The sequence below is a fragment of the Labeo rohita genome, chromosome 18 (assembly GCF_022985175.1).
Source record: "Labeo rohita strain BAU-BD-2019 chromosome 18, IGBB_LRoh.1.0, whole genome shotgun sequence".
Classification (NCBI taxonomy): Eukaryota; Metazoa; Chordata; class Actinopteri; order Cypriniformes; family Cyprinidae; genus Labeo; species Labeo rohita.
In genome coordinates this window covers 21,109,810-21,125,188 of record NC_066886.1, presented here as the reverse complement: position 1 = coordinate 21,125,188, position 15,379 = coordinate 21,109,810, and the positions used below count along the sequence as shown (strand labels likewise).

At 37.9% G+C, this 15,379-nt stretch overlaps 2 protein-coding genes across 2 annotated transcripts; both read left to right on the top strand.

Moving 5' to 3' along the window:
• Nucleotides 1-2,714: 2,714 nt before the first annotated feature.
• LOC127180809 (extracellular calcium-sensing receptor) lies at nt 2,715-6,555 on the top strand. The gene is made up of 6 exons (XM_051135115.1): nt 2,715-2,923; nt 3,083-3,371; nt 3,485-4,240; nt 4,698-4,925; nt 5,347-5,470; nt 5,645-6,555. Exons 1-6 carry the CDS (start codon nt 2,715-2,717, stop codon nt 6,553-6,555), a joined length of 2,517 nt encoding a protein of 838 aa, XP_050991072.1.
• Nucleotides 6,556-10,624: 4,069 nt separating this feature from the next.
• Nucleotides 10,625-13,916, top strand: LOC127181143 (extracellular calcium-sensing receptor). Its single transcript, XM_051135691.1, has 6 exons — nt 10,625-10,839; nt 11,060-11,348; nt 11,476-12,297; nt 12,395-12,622; nt 12,722-12,845; nt 13,000-13,916. The coding sequence occupies exons 1-6, from the start codon at nt 10,634-10,636 to the stop codon at nt 13,914-13,916; spliced, it is 2,586 nt and encodes an 861-aa protein (XP_050991648.1). The 5' UTR covers nt 10,625-10,633.
• The last annotated feature ends 1,463 nt before the right edge of the window (nt 13,917-15,379 follow it).

Sequence of the window (15,379 nt, the reverse complement as noted above, 5' to 3'; positions counted from 1 at the left end):
GCACAGGGGACAGTATATCATCCCCGGCCTGAGCTCTGGAACCTTTATCTCTGGCCCCTGAGGGGGATCACAAGGGATGCTGGGTTTCCAGCAGATACAATAGACTATACAATAGATTGCTAGGACTCCTTACACTATAAGAAGTTATGCCCTCAGCTGGTGCTTTTTCGAACACTGGTGTTTGACACACCATGCAGACCCAGTTCACTGAGTGTTTCAGTGCTGGAGTTCCTGCAAGAAAAACTGTCCTCATGTACATGTCCTGGTACTTTCAGAGTCTATGTGGCCGCCGGTTCAGTCTGCCAAGCTCTGATTGACAGGGTTTCTGTGGGAAAAAAACCTTTTAGTTGCCTGCTTCATTCGTGGAGCTCAGCGGTTGAGGCTGCTCACCAGTCGTGGGACTTAGCCTTAGTGCTTGAAGGGTCAGGTTGAGACCCAATTTTGAACCACTAGAGTCAGCGCCTGTCAGGTCTCTGACTCTGAAGATGATTTTTCTCATTGCTGTTAATTCTCTGAGGAGAAATGGAGATTTGCAGGCTCTGTCAGTCTTGTCATCCTGCTTAGACTTTGCCCCTGAGCTGGTCGCTACTTTCATGGAGCTAAGTGGTTGAGGCTGCCCACCAGAGTGACAGTCCCTTCGTGGGACTTGGCCTTAGTGCTCTAAGGGTCTGGTTGAGACCCAATTTTGAACCAATAAAGTCAGCGCCTGTCAGGTCTCTGACTCTGAAGATGGTTTTTCTCATGGCTATTACTTCTCTGAGGAGAATTGGGGATTTGCAGGCTCTGTCAGTCTTGTCATCCTGCTTAGGCTTTGCCCCAGGGCTGGTCAAAGCTATTTTGCATCCTCACCCTATTTTCCAGCCGTTCTTAAAACCTTCTGCCCTGTTGTTCTTGTTTACTCACACAGGGCTCATATGCACACTTGAGTTTTGTGTACTCTAATCCGCTTAAGGGGCGAATTTATGTTGTGTACATTCTGTATGTTGCATTTTTGATGCTGTGGCTCTAACTCTGTCTTGGACAGTGCTGAGGGTGTCAGCACAATCTTGGCCAGTTGTCAACTAATTGATGGCGGAGCAGAAGGAAGCTCAGCTCTGTACATTGCCTGCTTATACTCATATGCTGCAGTATCTATTTATGCTTATTTCCTATAACTCCTGTTATCGGGCTGGGAGATGGTGGTGTTTCTACACATTCCCATAGTGAATATGCAAAGTAAAGAGACTGACTTGAGAGGAAATGACCTGGGTTACTTGACGCAACCTTGGTTCCCTGAAAGGAGGGAACGAGACATTGCATGAGTTGCCATGTAAAAATCTCCTCAGGGTCCATACGTAGCTCTCACTCAGTTGAAAAAATCGGAGGTAATATGGCACTCGCGCTGCCTTTATAGTGGCTTAGCCCACCAGATTGTGACACAGTAGCGTGACCTAAAACCACCTGACAGGATATCAGTCTCACATGATCAGTTTTTAGGATATGTGATGTTATCTGTAATGTTTGTGGTCTTTTCTGGCAGGATAATCAATATATTGAAATCGTTTAATTGGGTGTATCTGCTGCACACTGCTGGCACACAGGTAATTAACACAAAATATATTTCTTTATGTATACGATTACGCAGGAAATATTAAATATGAACATATCTGGTATTAGTAACAGAAATGGTTTCAAATCTAAAATTAATATTACAATACAAGACTTTAAGTTATTATATTGCACTATATTTTGTTAAAATTCAAGGTCTACTATGCATCACCTAAGAAATAAAGCTTCATGTCTTTAAGTCCATCTGTAGTCATGCATGTATTTCCTGATTGAACAGTATCTTTTTCAGACTGTTCAAGACAGTGCAAATTCTATGCCGATTTAGTAAAAATACAGTTTTCACAGGAGTTAAGTGTTTTATGTATTAGTTGTTGAATTATTAATTTAACCAACATTTTAATCATAAAATGCTTCAAATCAATGCTGTTAACAAAATCATTGTTAAAGCATCTGCAGTAAGCACACTGTACTAAAATATTACAACACAGAACAGGTACTTAAACCGTGAACTGCAAAAGGCAAATTAAGGTACATGCGCATACTTTTTAAAGCAAAAGTTTTTATTCAGATTTCAGAATAAATATTTGTAATGCATATGCTGAGGTGTCGTGTCTCATCTGTCCACTAATATGATGTTTCCTGCTGTAATTAATAGAAATGTAACTTTGTAATAAGCAGTGGAAATTTAAGAATGTAAACAAATAACCATTTTCTTGGGATATTTGTGTTGTAAGAATGTGCACTGAGAGTTAATGTATAAAAACAGTGACTTGTTAGATAATGTTTTCTGATTTAAATCATATAATTTCCTATTAATTCAACAGAATGTATTAGAATAGATGGGATAGCAATATAGCAGCACCGTGGCTTCAGTTTTAATGACACCATGAGCAATCCAGTTGTCTATACTCTGATTCACATTCTGAGGAGAGGAATTTTGCAATTAATGAAATTATTAATTAAATTATAAATTATAAATTATTAATTAATGAAAACAATCAAAACAATGAAAGCAAGTTTGATTCTATTCTACACTTGACTCCTGCCCTGCCCTATGATGTCACTGGTTACAATCTCATTCATCCATAATAATTATGTCAATAAAAGCTCATATACTGTATTAGGTCATTTGCAATTGGCAGTCACAGTGGAGCTCAATCTCTGGGATGTTTCTCTTTCTTTACACACTCCTGTTTTTCCATAAAACTTATACAAAGTCAGAAGGCACTCCTTGCCAAAAAATGGGAGACCCTAAGTATGCACTGCTTTCCAAGGATGGAGACGTAACTATTGGAGGACTTTTTTCAATCCGCAGTATAGAAATTTTACCTTCATTTGAGTTTATACAAAAACCTCAACTTCTGTCATGCTCCAGGTTTGTTACATTGTACTATATTTGAGAAACATTATATCAGATAATGTATTCAATACATATAAAAGATTTTTTCATGAAAATATATTGCATATTATAAAATTATATGTACTGACTTTAAACCACAAACTACAATATCATCTGGAACATCTATTATGACAGTGTGAATCTGAGAGATTTCCGGATGGCTCAGATTATGATATTTGCTATTGAGGAGATAAATAGAAGTGAACAGTTGCTTCCAAATGTTTCTATTGGTTACAAAATCTATGATAGCTGTGGTTCAAGACTGTCTTCTATGAGTGCAAGTATGGCATTGATGAATGGCCAGGAGTTTGCAGCAGGGGACAGATGCAATGGACAGTCTCCTATACATGCTATCATAGGAGAAACAGAGTCTTCTGCTACAGTCATTTTGTCCAGAACTACAGGACCTTTTAAGATTCCAGTGGTAAAGTGCAACCATACTCATTCTTGACATAATTAATATACTGATGACTGTTTCACTGCTTTACTGTTTCTTGTCTGTGTTTTTTTTTTGTTTTGTTTTTTTTTTTTTTTTAGATAAGTCACTCAGCTACATGTGAGTGTCTTAGCAATAGGAAAGATTACCCATCATTCTTTAGAACGATTGCTAGTGATTACCACCAGAGCAGAGCACTTGCATACATAGTGAAATATTTTGGCTGGTCTTGGGTGGGAGCTGTGAACAGTGACAATGACTATGGAAATAATGGAATGGCCACATTTCTGAAAACAGCCCAGGAAGAGGGGATTTGTGTGGAGTACTCAGTGAAATTCTATCGAACAGAACCTGAAAAACTCCAGAAAGTTGTAGACACTATGAAAAGTAGCACCACAAAAGTGGTTGTTGCATTTCTTTCTCGTGTTGAGATGGTCAATCTTCTAGAGCAACTAACCATTCAGAACATTACAGGACTGCAAGTAATTGGTGTGGAAGCATGGACAACTGCAAAGAGTTTGATCACTCCAAACAGTTTTCGTGTGCTGGGAGGGTCACTGGGGTTTGCAGTCAGAAAAATCAATACTGAAGGATTTTCCAATTATGTTATAAAAGCATTTTGGGATTCAGCTTTTCCCTGCTCACAGACTGAGGGGCATTCTTCTCAAGTGGAATTAAATTGCGGCAAATATAAGGATCTACTTGTGCTGAAAAATTACAATGAAGATGTGCCGGAGCAAAGATATGCAAGCAATGTCTATAAAGCAGTTTATGCTGTGGCTCATTCATTAGACAGTCTGTTCAAGTGCAAAGAACCAGAAGGTTGTAAGAAAGACCTGACAATACAACCACAGCAGGTAAAAAAAAAAAAAAAAGTAGAAGAGTAGGAGGGCAATACCATTCGTATTTGTCAATGCATTAAAGGCATTATAGGCAAAAACTGTTTTTTTGTTGTTGTTTTCTTTTCACATCAGTCAATTTAGAATTTTTTTTTTTCATATTAGTGCAAAAAAAAAAAAAAAAAAAAAAAAAAAACATCCAAGTGCCAAAATACACTTTTAAGTGTTGCTTTTATTCCACATTGTCACATCTGTAGATTTCAAGTAATAAAAAATAATTTGACTTTAATATATCAACAAAATAAATGCAAATTTTGAACCTGGCTTCGACCAGTGTTCCCATTTTTGTACTAGAAATTTATGCAAATTAGTGCATTTTTCAGTCTTAATTTAATCAATCAACTGGGGAGGTATGGTGGTATTCACCTGTGGTGTTTTGCCTTAAAATACCTAAATGATCATGTCTTTTTGTTAGGTGGTTGAGGCACTTAAAAAAGTGAATTTCACTGTAAAGTTCGGAGATCGTGTGTGGTTTGACAGTACTGGTGCCACAGTAGCCCAATATGAAGTTGTGAACTGGCAGCAGGACTCAGATGGATCAATCCAATTTAAACCAGTGGGATACTATGATGCCTCACTGCCTCCTGACCAGCGCTTTGTGGTTAAGACTAAAGACATAATTTGGGCTGGAGGACAGCTGGAGGTAAATAGTAAAATGTTGGTTTAAAGAAGCAAATGTGGCATGAACCACTTGAAAATCAAGGACTGCATTATTTACTGGTGGAAAGGGACAATCCTACTTTCTAAGGCTATGTTCACACTTGGCGTCTTTTTTTCAAACTGCCAGCGTCTGTTTTACATTATAATCCTATGGAGTAAACCGTGTTTTCAAAAAAAAGCGAGCTTCCTCTTGAGATTCATACGATTGCAGCTGTTGTTATAGCAACAAAAGACGCCCTCGGCTGCAACGCTGCCAGATTTTGTTTTTACTAAAAAAAGCGCCGTTGTCAACTTTTTCTTGTCAAAAAAGACCCAAGTGTGAACATAGCCTAATATGCTAATGTAGTCAATAACTTCATGATATTAACACTGAAACTATATGTATAATGAATTTCTCAATGCAGAAACCAAGGTCTGTGTGCAGTGAGAGCTGTCCTCCAGGCACTAGAAAGGCTGCACAGAAAGGAAGACCTGTCTGCTGTTATGACTGTATTCCATGTGCAGAAGGAGAAATCAGTAATCAGACAGGTAACCTAGAGCCCATCTCACAGTTTCAAAGAAAATTGGTTAGTTGCTCTTTTTGTGTTCTTCTTCTACTCTTCAGGATGCAGTTTTTTATCAAAGGAGTTAATAAATACAATGACTACAAAATAAATAAATAAAATATCTATGTAACTATAGTAAACACAACTTTCTTTCCAGATTCAAATAACTGCAAGCAGTGTCCAGGGGAATACTGGTCTAATGCTGAGAAAAATAAATGTGTACTAAAGACTGTAGAGTTTCTGTCATTTACAGAAGTTATGGGTATAGTGCTAGTCTTTTTCTCACTGTTTGGAGTTGGATTAACTGTGCTGGTGGCCATGCTATTTTACAGCAACAAGGACACCCCCATAGTAAAGGCCAACAACTCAGAGCTGAGCTTCCTGCTGCTCTTCTCATTGACTCTGTGTTTCCTCTGTTCACTTACTTTTATTGGTCGGCCCACTGAGTGGTCCTGTATGTTGCGTCACACAGCATTTGGGATCACCTTTGTCCTCTGCATCTCCTGTGTTCTGGGGAAAACAATAGTGGTGTTAATGGCCTTCAAGGCTACACTTCCAGGAAGTAATGTCATGAAATGGTTTGGGCCTGCACAACAACGACTCAGTGTGATTGCCTTTACACTTATACAGATTCTTATCTGTGTGCTTTGGCTAATGATATCTCCTCCATTTCCTCATAAAAATCTGAAATACTATAAGGAAAAGATCATTCTTGAGTGCAGTTTGGGTTCTACTATAGGTTTTTCTGCTATTCTAGGTTATATTGGACTACTGGCAGTTTTGTGTTTCATTTTGGCTTTTCTAGCTCGCAAGCTGCCTGATAACTTCAATGAAGCCAAATTTATCACATTCAGTATGCTCATATTCTGTGCTGTATGGGTCACATTTATCCCGTCATATGTCAGTACTCCTGGAAAATTTACTGTAGCTGTGGAGATATTCGCCATTTTAGCATCAAGCTTTGGTTTACTATTCTGTATATTTGCACCAAAATGTTATATAATTCTGTTCAAGCCTGAGCAAAATACAAAGCAACATATGATGGGCAAGATTCCACATAAGTCTTAATAAAATGAAATAAAATAAAATGAAATACGATTTATCTATCAATGGAAAATTGATCTCTTTTTTTAAATCAGTGACAAACAGTATCTATATATATGTCTTTGAATTCACTATGTTGGCTGTACTGTTAGCATGGGATTGTCAAAATCAGGCAACTCAGACACTTCTTGTCAGAGTTTGTGGCCCAACTGTTCTTGACTGGAATTCTCTAATGTTTTACTGGTGGGTTTTCTAGCCAGCGTGACTAAGGCTCTGCAGATGATCCAGAATGTGGCAGCAAGTTTGGTCACTGAGTCCTAGTTGTGTTAAATAGATAGATAGATGGGGTTTTAATGCTGATTTTCAGGACTTCCACCAACAATTTCTTACCTCAGTTCAGTCCTAGAAGTGTACTGTATGCTTCCTCCTGCCAGCTGAGGACACTAAATCAACAATGTCTTTTTTACATTGAAGCAAAAAGTCATTCTAAAAACCTAATTCTTCTCTGCATCTCCCCCCCTTCTCTAGCTTATAATAATGTAGTTGTCAAATAAACCTGGTACTGTGTATTATGAATATTGTAGGCTCCTTGACAAATTACCTTTTTAGTAAGTTGGTTTGGGAAAACAAAACAAAACAAACAAACAAACAAAAAAACAAAACAAAAACAAACAAAAAAAAAACACTTGCTAAATGCATAAATGTAAATGTAATGTATCATTTAAAGAAATTATGGCCATGGACAGCTTTTACTGTATGAATGTTGAAAAGCAGTCTTAAGGGATAATACAAAGTGCTATCATTTTGTCATTAATTTTGCCAGACTCAAGGGCATTTTACACAATGTGTGGTAGACTGTAAACTGTACACATTTTTCATACAAAGGAGAAGCATGTGGAGTGCAAAAGTGCAATTAATTGCCCACTAGGAACACACAGTGGTTGCGTACAGTGATTTTTACATAGGACAGCAAGGTTCTATGTTCTCTTTCAGTGGGAGAGATGAGATGACACCAAAAGCAGAAAAGCTTGCTACACTTTTTTTGTGAGAATCCTGGGACTTCGTAATGCACAAAAAATTAAGCAACTTTTTCATTATTTTTTTAAAGCTTTTACTCACATTCAATTCAGAATACAATTTTTATTCAGTAATTACCACAGATGCAGGCTGTTTTCACTCATTAATATACAAGCAGACATCATTGTTCATTAATGTGGGAACTGCTTGTCCTTCCTCACTCCATCTCGCTTCATTCAAAAGTGTCTAAACAGACAAAACTGTACAATCTGTAAAGTCTTGTGTGTTTAATCTGCTGCATACAGATTAGGTCTTCAACCCTACTTCTGAGGACTCACTGTTTTGCAAATTTTATTTCCATCTGGCCCTATTCATTTTTGGGGGGGGTGATCCTGAAGACCTTGATTAGCTGGTTCACTCCAGCAACACGGGCACCAGGGTGTGGAACGGACCCCACAACTTGTGCAGCATTGGTGCTATTGGCTAGATACGTCATCTGAGGTCACAAGCTGATGTCAGGAGTGTGAGAGGTGTCAGCATGCCAAGGGCCTTCCTTTGAATTTCAGTAGTTTCAGCAGGTTTTGGTGTCTGAATGGTTTTGTCAGCTCTGTGTTCCGTGTCACAAGGATCATGGATGGAATTTTAAAGGGCAACCTCATTTACCTGCTTTGCTGCTTGTATGGTATTGAAAAGTCTCACACTACTCCATCCCATCCAGCTGATAACAGACAGTGTGAGTGGTTTAATAGGACTTTACACGACATGTTGCATTTGCTTTAAAGTTCCCCAAGTGCTGTTCTTATATAATAGCTGTCACAGAAGGGCAGAGGCAGAGATAGCATTCAAAGTTAGTTTTATTAGTGCAGGTGGGTACAACAAGGTGAGAAGGTACAAAGAGGTAAGTATAGCAGTCTTTTCAAGCAGGAGAAACACTCCCGTTCAGGTCAACACAGGTAAGTATCCAAATAGGTAAGTGAATCAGTTCAAAAGTATAGTTTAGTCACTTCCCTTAAAATGTCTTTCAGTCTCCTTTCCTCACAGAGACGTTCCAGTCCGAATCCTCCTGGAGAAACTCGCGAAGAGAGAACACAAGCGGAGAAGCGTGCATCCGCAAGTAGATGAAACCAGGTTTGTTTGATAGCAGCCGGTGAGTAACACAAGCGGGTAAGTATTTATACTGTGGTATGATTGGGTGCACAGGTGCAGATGATCAGTAGTCAGGTGACGGTTCACGTGTGTTCTGGCTTTGGGATCGTGACGGTGACGTGACAATAGCTCTCCCTACCAGAGTACTGGGGAGTCCCCACATTTTTTGATGTTTGGCCTGGAGCCACAGTTCCCAGTTGATTTATTTATTTTTTCTTGGGTGAGTCCAGGAGCCGGAATAATAAATTATTCATTGTCGGGTCGATGATGAAAAATGCCGTTGGTGGACTGTGACCAAATGCTTCATTCCCCTCGTTTTGAATAATTAGAAGGCAGGGCAGTTAGAAGCAATTACCTGACTTTTAAATAGACTTTCTAAGTTACTATCGGGGCACATCACTTCCGATTATCCCAGGGGTTGTTCCTTATGCTAGTATCCCACGGTTGTTTGTGACTTCACTCTTATTGTGTGCAATCTTGTAATGGCGATTCTCTCTGGTAATTTCTGCTCTTAAGTTTTATATACTGTGCATGCTATAATTTTCTTAAAGCGTGGATATTATTTTAGCATATTGCAGGCATATGCGACACAGTTAGTCTTCGGGATTCAAACTAAACTAAACAATAAGGAAGCATGATTGTTCAGCGCGCTAGGCCGTGGTTGTTGCTGGGTAACTTTGGCTCTTGCTGGAGGAGGGACAGAATGGGGCATTACTGGGCTAGTGGTTATTTATTTTAAGCATTTTGGGTCTTCCCTTCTCTGCCCAGCTTCGTGCATTGAGTGTTGTTGTGGGAAGTTACCGTTGTTCTGCAATCAAAACAGAAGAAACACACGCTCATCCATTTTTGTGTTCCATGTTGCTTGTGCCGGTGTTCTCCAGATCTTCATTTTGTGTTAGTTTGTGAGTTTTATTTTCTGCAATCTTCAGTGATTATTGTATGTGATTTTTGTAATATGATGGAGGTCAGAGTGTCAGAAGTAATAGTGCTTGATTGTGTTTTGTTTATTGTTTGTTTGTTTTTTGTTTGGCTGCCATACAATGATAGATCGGCACAACACCTGGTTAATTTAAGCAATTAGGAAATCCTATGCTAAACATGTCCCTGGGAAGTGGAAAGTCTGATCACCCTATTAGATAGGTCTGTTTGTACAGATTTGTACTTGTGATCATTTGCTTACAAGTGTGTGTCATTTTGTTACTATTATTGATGAGTGATGGTGTGAATTCTCCTTCTTTGTGTAAACTATTTTATGGTAAGATTTGAGGGCATGGCCTTCCACACTGTGTTACTGATTTGTTTTTATGCTTCAATAAAGATAATATTGTATGGTGCTAATGTCTCTGGTCCATATTAGTGCAACACACTTGTGTGCTTTAATCTAGTTTAAATTATTCTCTGTGTGATATATCAGAGTGGCATAGTCAGGTTTCAGTACAATTGAACACTTATTGTATTTATTGTAATAGTTGGACCCTAGTGGCCACTTTCACCCTAGTCTGGCCACACAAGCACTTTTATTTATTAAACATTTTGTTGGTTTAATAGCTTATGGCCTCATTTATAAGTTGTTTTGGATAAATGAATATGCTAAATTAATAAATGTAAATGTAAGTATAAAAGAAAATAAAGAAAAGAAAGAAAGAAAGTAAATTATTATTATTTTTATTTTTAATTTTTTTAATTTTCATAAAATCAGGTTTCATGATTTTGGGACCAACTTGTATCTTTCTACCATACAGTTCAGTTTGTAGAACGACAAAATCAATGGTAAACAAGAAAGGTAAGGTTATCATACTGTGACATCACTGAGGTTTAATAGATTTACACCACATGATTACATAACTTCGTTCATGATTTGTTCATAAGTCTGACAAACACAATATATATTCAAACTCATCATCATCAGAAGAGTGAGGGAGGGCCTAGACTCTCTGTGATGCTTGTCTTTGGGTTCCTGCTGCTTTGCAGCATTAAAACAAAGGGCGAAACAAAGCCTAACTGTAGAATGATAGGGGAACCAGAGTACCCCCTGCTCTCAAAGGATGGAGACATTATCATCGGAGGAGCCTTTTCAATTCACAGCAAAATAAATTTGGAAATGCCATCATTTACAGAAAAACCCCATCGTCTACTGTGCACCAGGTTTGTTACTTCTCTGCTTCTGTGTTATTGATTTAACGTGTAAATATATATAATCTATGTAATAGTTTTTAATTTGAGACATATGACATTAGTTACTATTTTCAATAAGCTGTTCAGTTGCAACAAGACAAACCGTACTACAAAATCTCTCTCTTCTTTGCTTTCTCAAATCTCTCTCTCTCTCTCTCTCTCTCTCTCTCTCTCTCTGTCTCTCTCTCAGCCTTAATTTGAGAGAATTCCGCTTTGCTCAGACCATGATCTTTGCCATTGAGGAAATTAACAGCAAGATGAGCTTACTCCCAAACATTTCGATTGGATACCAAATATTTGACAGCTGTGGTTCCACATTAGCCTCCATGAGGTCATCAATGGCTCTGATAAATGGTCAGGAGTTGATAGCAGAACACATCTGCTTTGGAAAAACAGCAGTTAAAGCCATTATTGGAGAATCTGAGTCTTCTTCAACCATTGTACTGTCCAGAGCAACAGGACCCTTCAGGATTCCTGTGGTGAAAAACATAGAAAAAACAAACAAAATAAGTATTTATAAATGTGAAACAAATGTTTCCTATTATGAGATATATGAAGATAAAAATAATATGTTTTCTTGTAATTTGTATCTGTTCTGTTTGACAGATAAGCCATTTTGCTACCTGTGCCTGCCTGAGCAACAGAAAGCAGTTTCCTTCCTTCTTCAGAACTATTCCCAGTGATTTCTACCAGAGCAGAGCTCTAGCCCAACTAGTCAAACATTTTGGCTGGACGTGGGTTGGAGCAGTGAGAAGTGATAATGACTATGGAAACAATGGCATGGCAACCTTTGTAGAGGTAGCCGGGAGAGAAGGAGTATGCATTGAATATTCAGAGGCCATATCAAGAACGAATTCCAAAGAGAAGATTGCTAAGGTTGTTGAAGTAATTAAAAAAGGCACCGCTAAAGTTCTTGTGGCTTTTTTGGCACAGGGTGAAATGGATGTGTTGCTGGAGGAGATTATTAGACAAAATGTAACTAGGCTACAGTGGGTAGGCAGTGAATCCTGGATTACAGCGAGATACTTAACAACAAAAATGGTTTCAAATGTCCTTGGTGGTGCAGTTGGCTTTACAATTAGCAAGTCAAAAATTCCAGGCTTGAAAGAATTTCTTCTTAAGGTCAATCCATCTCAAAACCCTTCAAATGCTCTTCTGAGGGAATTTTGGGAGATGGCATTTGGATGCCGTCTCTCTCCTACAACAAGCCCTAAAACTGAAAATGAGAAGTTTTGTGATGGGTCTGAAAATCTGAGTAATGTGAGTAATGTGTTCACAGATGTATCTGAGCTAAGGATTTCAAATAATGTATATAAGGCAGTTTATGCTATAGCTTATGCTCTGCATAACACATTGGCTTGCAAAACCTCAAATGGTGCACCTGGAAACTTAACATGTGGGAATAAGGATTTAATAGTTTCCAGCCAAGTAAGTGAATCTTGTAATTACTATTATTATTATTATTATTATTATTATTATTATTTAATATGTAACAGATTTTAACAGTGCTTTAAAATGGTCACAGGTAATGAATTCCCTTCAAAATGTGAATTTCACGCTGGCCTCAGGTGAGACAATATACTTTGACCAAAATGGAGACCCAATGGCAAGATATGAGCTAGTAAACTGGCAGAAAAATGGAGCAGGAGAAACAACTTTTGTTACTGTAGGACACTATGATGCCTCACTACCCAGTGAACAGCAGTTTGTTATGAATTCTATCAATATAATTTGGGCAGGAGACAGTCACACGGTATGTATAAAATAACATCAGTATGTTGAGTACTTGATAAGTGTTATAAAAAGAAACCTAAAATACTTTCAACAAAGTAATAATGTGCAAACATGGCAGAAACCAAGTTCAGTGTGCAGTGAAAGCTGCCAGCCAGGTTTCAGACAAGCTGTGATCAAAGGAAGACCAGTATGCTGCTTTGAATGTTTGCGGTGCCCTTCTGGAGAAATCAGCAACACTATTGGTGAGATGACCAACATTTTGATACATAAAGATACAAACACATTTAATGTTGAAGGACATATCAAAAACTTTTTTGTATGCTTACTGTCAGCTAATTCTATAATGTGTGTGTGTGTCTGTGTATCATAACATTATGCTCTGTTTGTCTTTTTTAGATTCTGCTGAATGCATCAAATGTCCTTTGGAGTACTGGTCAAATGAAAACCACAGTATGTGTGTTCTCAAGAGGGTAGAGTTCCTTTCATTTGAGGAAAACATGGGAATACTTTTGACTGCATTCTCATTAACTGGGGTGTCTTTAACAATTACAGTCGCACTGATGTTTTACCACTTCAGAGACACTCCTCTTGTAAAGGCTAGCAATACAGAGCTAAGCTTCCTACTGCTTTTCTCACTGTCTCTGTGTTTTCTTTGTTCACTTACCTTTATTGGTCAGCCTACTGAGTGGTCCTGTATGTTACGTCACACAGCATTTGGGATCACATTTGCCCTTTGTATGTCTTGTGTTCTGGCAAGAACAATAGCAGTAGTAATGGCATTCAAGGCCTCAGTGCCTGGAACAAGTGTTCCTCAGTGTTCATTGCCTTTACAAAGAATTAGTGTTTTCTGTTGCACTTTATTTCAGGTAACAATATGTACCTTGTGGCTGACATTAGACCCTCCAATGCCATATAAAAATATTGCCCATTCATTAGATACAATAATACTTGAATGTGATCTAGGATCAGCTATAGGATTCTGGGCTGTGCTGGGTTATATTGGTTTGCTGTCTGTCCTATGTTTCATTTTGGCTTTTCTGGCTCGAAAGCTGCCAGATAACTTTAATGAAGCCAAATTTATCACATTCAGTATGCTCATATTCTGTGCTGTTTGGATCACTTTTATCCCAGCTTATGTCAGCTCTCCTGGGAAATTTACTGTAGCTGTGGAGATATTTGCCATCTTAGCTTCTAGTTTTGGTTTGTTATTCTGTATATTTACACCAAAATGCTACATTATTATACTCAAGCCAGAACAAAACACAAGGAAACATATAATGGGCAAAACCCATAGTAAATCACAAAAAACTTAGTATCCACTTTCAAAGCAGTTTGCACTAAACCATGCAACAACCATAAATGATGTAATTTACTAAACTATGTAAATAAATTAATTCAAAAATGAAAGACCAATTCCACAGTATTATGTATAACACCGAAAACACAGATCTCCCACCTTTTATTATAATGTAAAATCTATTAATTCCAAAATGTATAAATGTACACTTGGGCAACTATGTATCTCTGATTTAAATATATATACACTACAAAACCACAGCTTGTGTGCTTATATATATGAATATGTGACCCTGGACTACAAAACCAGTCTTAAAGGGGTCATCAGATGCCCATTTTCCACAAATTGATATGATTCTTTAGGGTCTTAATGAAAAGTCTATGATATACTTTGGTTAAAAATTCTCAATGGTTGTGTAAAACAACACCCTTTTTACCTTGCCAAAATCAGCTCTGCAAAAATCATCTCATTCTGGTGAGACTGCTTTAAATGCAAATGAGCTCTGCTTGCCCGCCCCTCTCTTTTCTCTGTGAAGTGAGGAGCTGCTCAGAGAGATTGTTTACTTTAGCCGCATTTAGCGCATTTAGCCGCTAAAAATGCTAACTAGCACATTATTAGGAAAGGTGATTGCAAAGATTCATAAAAAAAAACCCTTATACTCACTTGTGCTGTAAGTGAAGCTGGATCATGAATGATTTGCGGATGTATGTAGATCAGGAGGTGCATTCCCTTCACAAACAAATGTAATCTACTGCATCTTCAGCGGCTCAGATGTCAGGAGTAAATGACGACCACTATGTTCATTATTACATCCAGCAACACAACACCTCAATCGCTAATCGGAGATATACTTGTCTAACATCCCTGCTCTGGCATTGAAACAAAGAGGGCGGACTGTTACAGCTGATCTGAGGTAAAATGCTCATGTCAATCAACTATCGTGGGAGCGGCCTCTGTCGGTGTGACGCCACAACGACAGGCATCTGAGAATGGCTCGATTTGAAAAAGTGGATATTATTTTTACAGATTAATTAAAAAACACTGCATGGATTTTTATCATTATAGGGTAGATTTGTACATACACTGCCAACACACATTAATGTTCAGACAACATGAAAAAGTGAACTTAGCATCCGATGACCCCTTTAAGTCGCTGGGGTATATTAGTAGCAATAGCCAAAAATACATTGTATGGATCAAAATTATAGATTTTTCTTTTATGCCAAAAATCATTAGGAAATTAATTAAAGATCATGTTAGATCACAACTTAATTTTTGATTAGTAATATGCATCATTAAGAACTTCATTTGGGCAACTTTAAAGTCAATTTTCTCAGTATTTGGATTTTTTGCACCCTCAGATTCCAGATTTCAAATAGTTGTATCTCGGTCAAATATTGTCATATCTTAACAACCCATACATCAATGGAAAGCTTATTTATTCAGCTTTCATGTATAAATGTATCATGTATGTACTCA

What these genes read in the sequence shown, in the direction of transcription:
- LOC127180809 (XM_051135115.1), top strand. Translation starts at nt 2,715, where the DNA reads ATGTTTCTCTTTCTTTACACACTCCTGTTTTTCCATAAAACTTATACA. An exon ending in GACCTTTTAAGATTCCAGTG is followed by an intron (nt 3,372 to 3,484) that starts GTAAAGTGCAAC and finishes TTTTTTTTTTAG; the next exon opens with ATAAGTCACTCAGCTACATG. An exon ending in GGGCTGGAGGACAGCTGGAG is followed by an intron (nt 4,926 to 5,346) that starts GTAAATAGTAAA and finishes TTCTCAATGCAG; the next exon opens with AAACCAAGGTCTGTGTGCAG.
- LOC127181143 (XM_051135691.1), top strand. Translation starts at nt 10,634, where the DNA reads ATGCTTGTCTTTGGGTTCCTGCTGCTTTGCAGCATTAAAACAAAGGGC. An exon ending in CATCGTCTACTGTGCACCAG is followed by an intron (nt 10,840 to 11,059) that starts GTTTGTTACTTC and finishes TCTCTCTCTCAG; the next exon opens with CCTTAATTTGAGAGAATTCC. An exon ending in AGAAATCAGCAACACTATTG is followed by an intron (nt 12,846 to 12,999) that starts GTGAGATGACCA and finishes TGTCTTTTTTAG; the next exon opens with ATTCTGCTGAATGCATCAAA.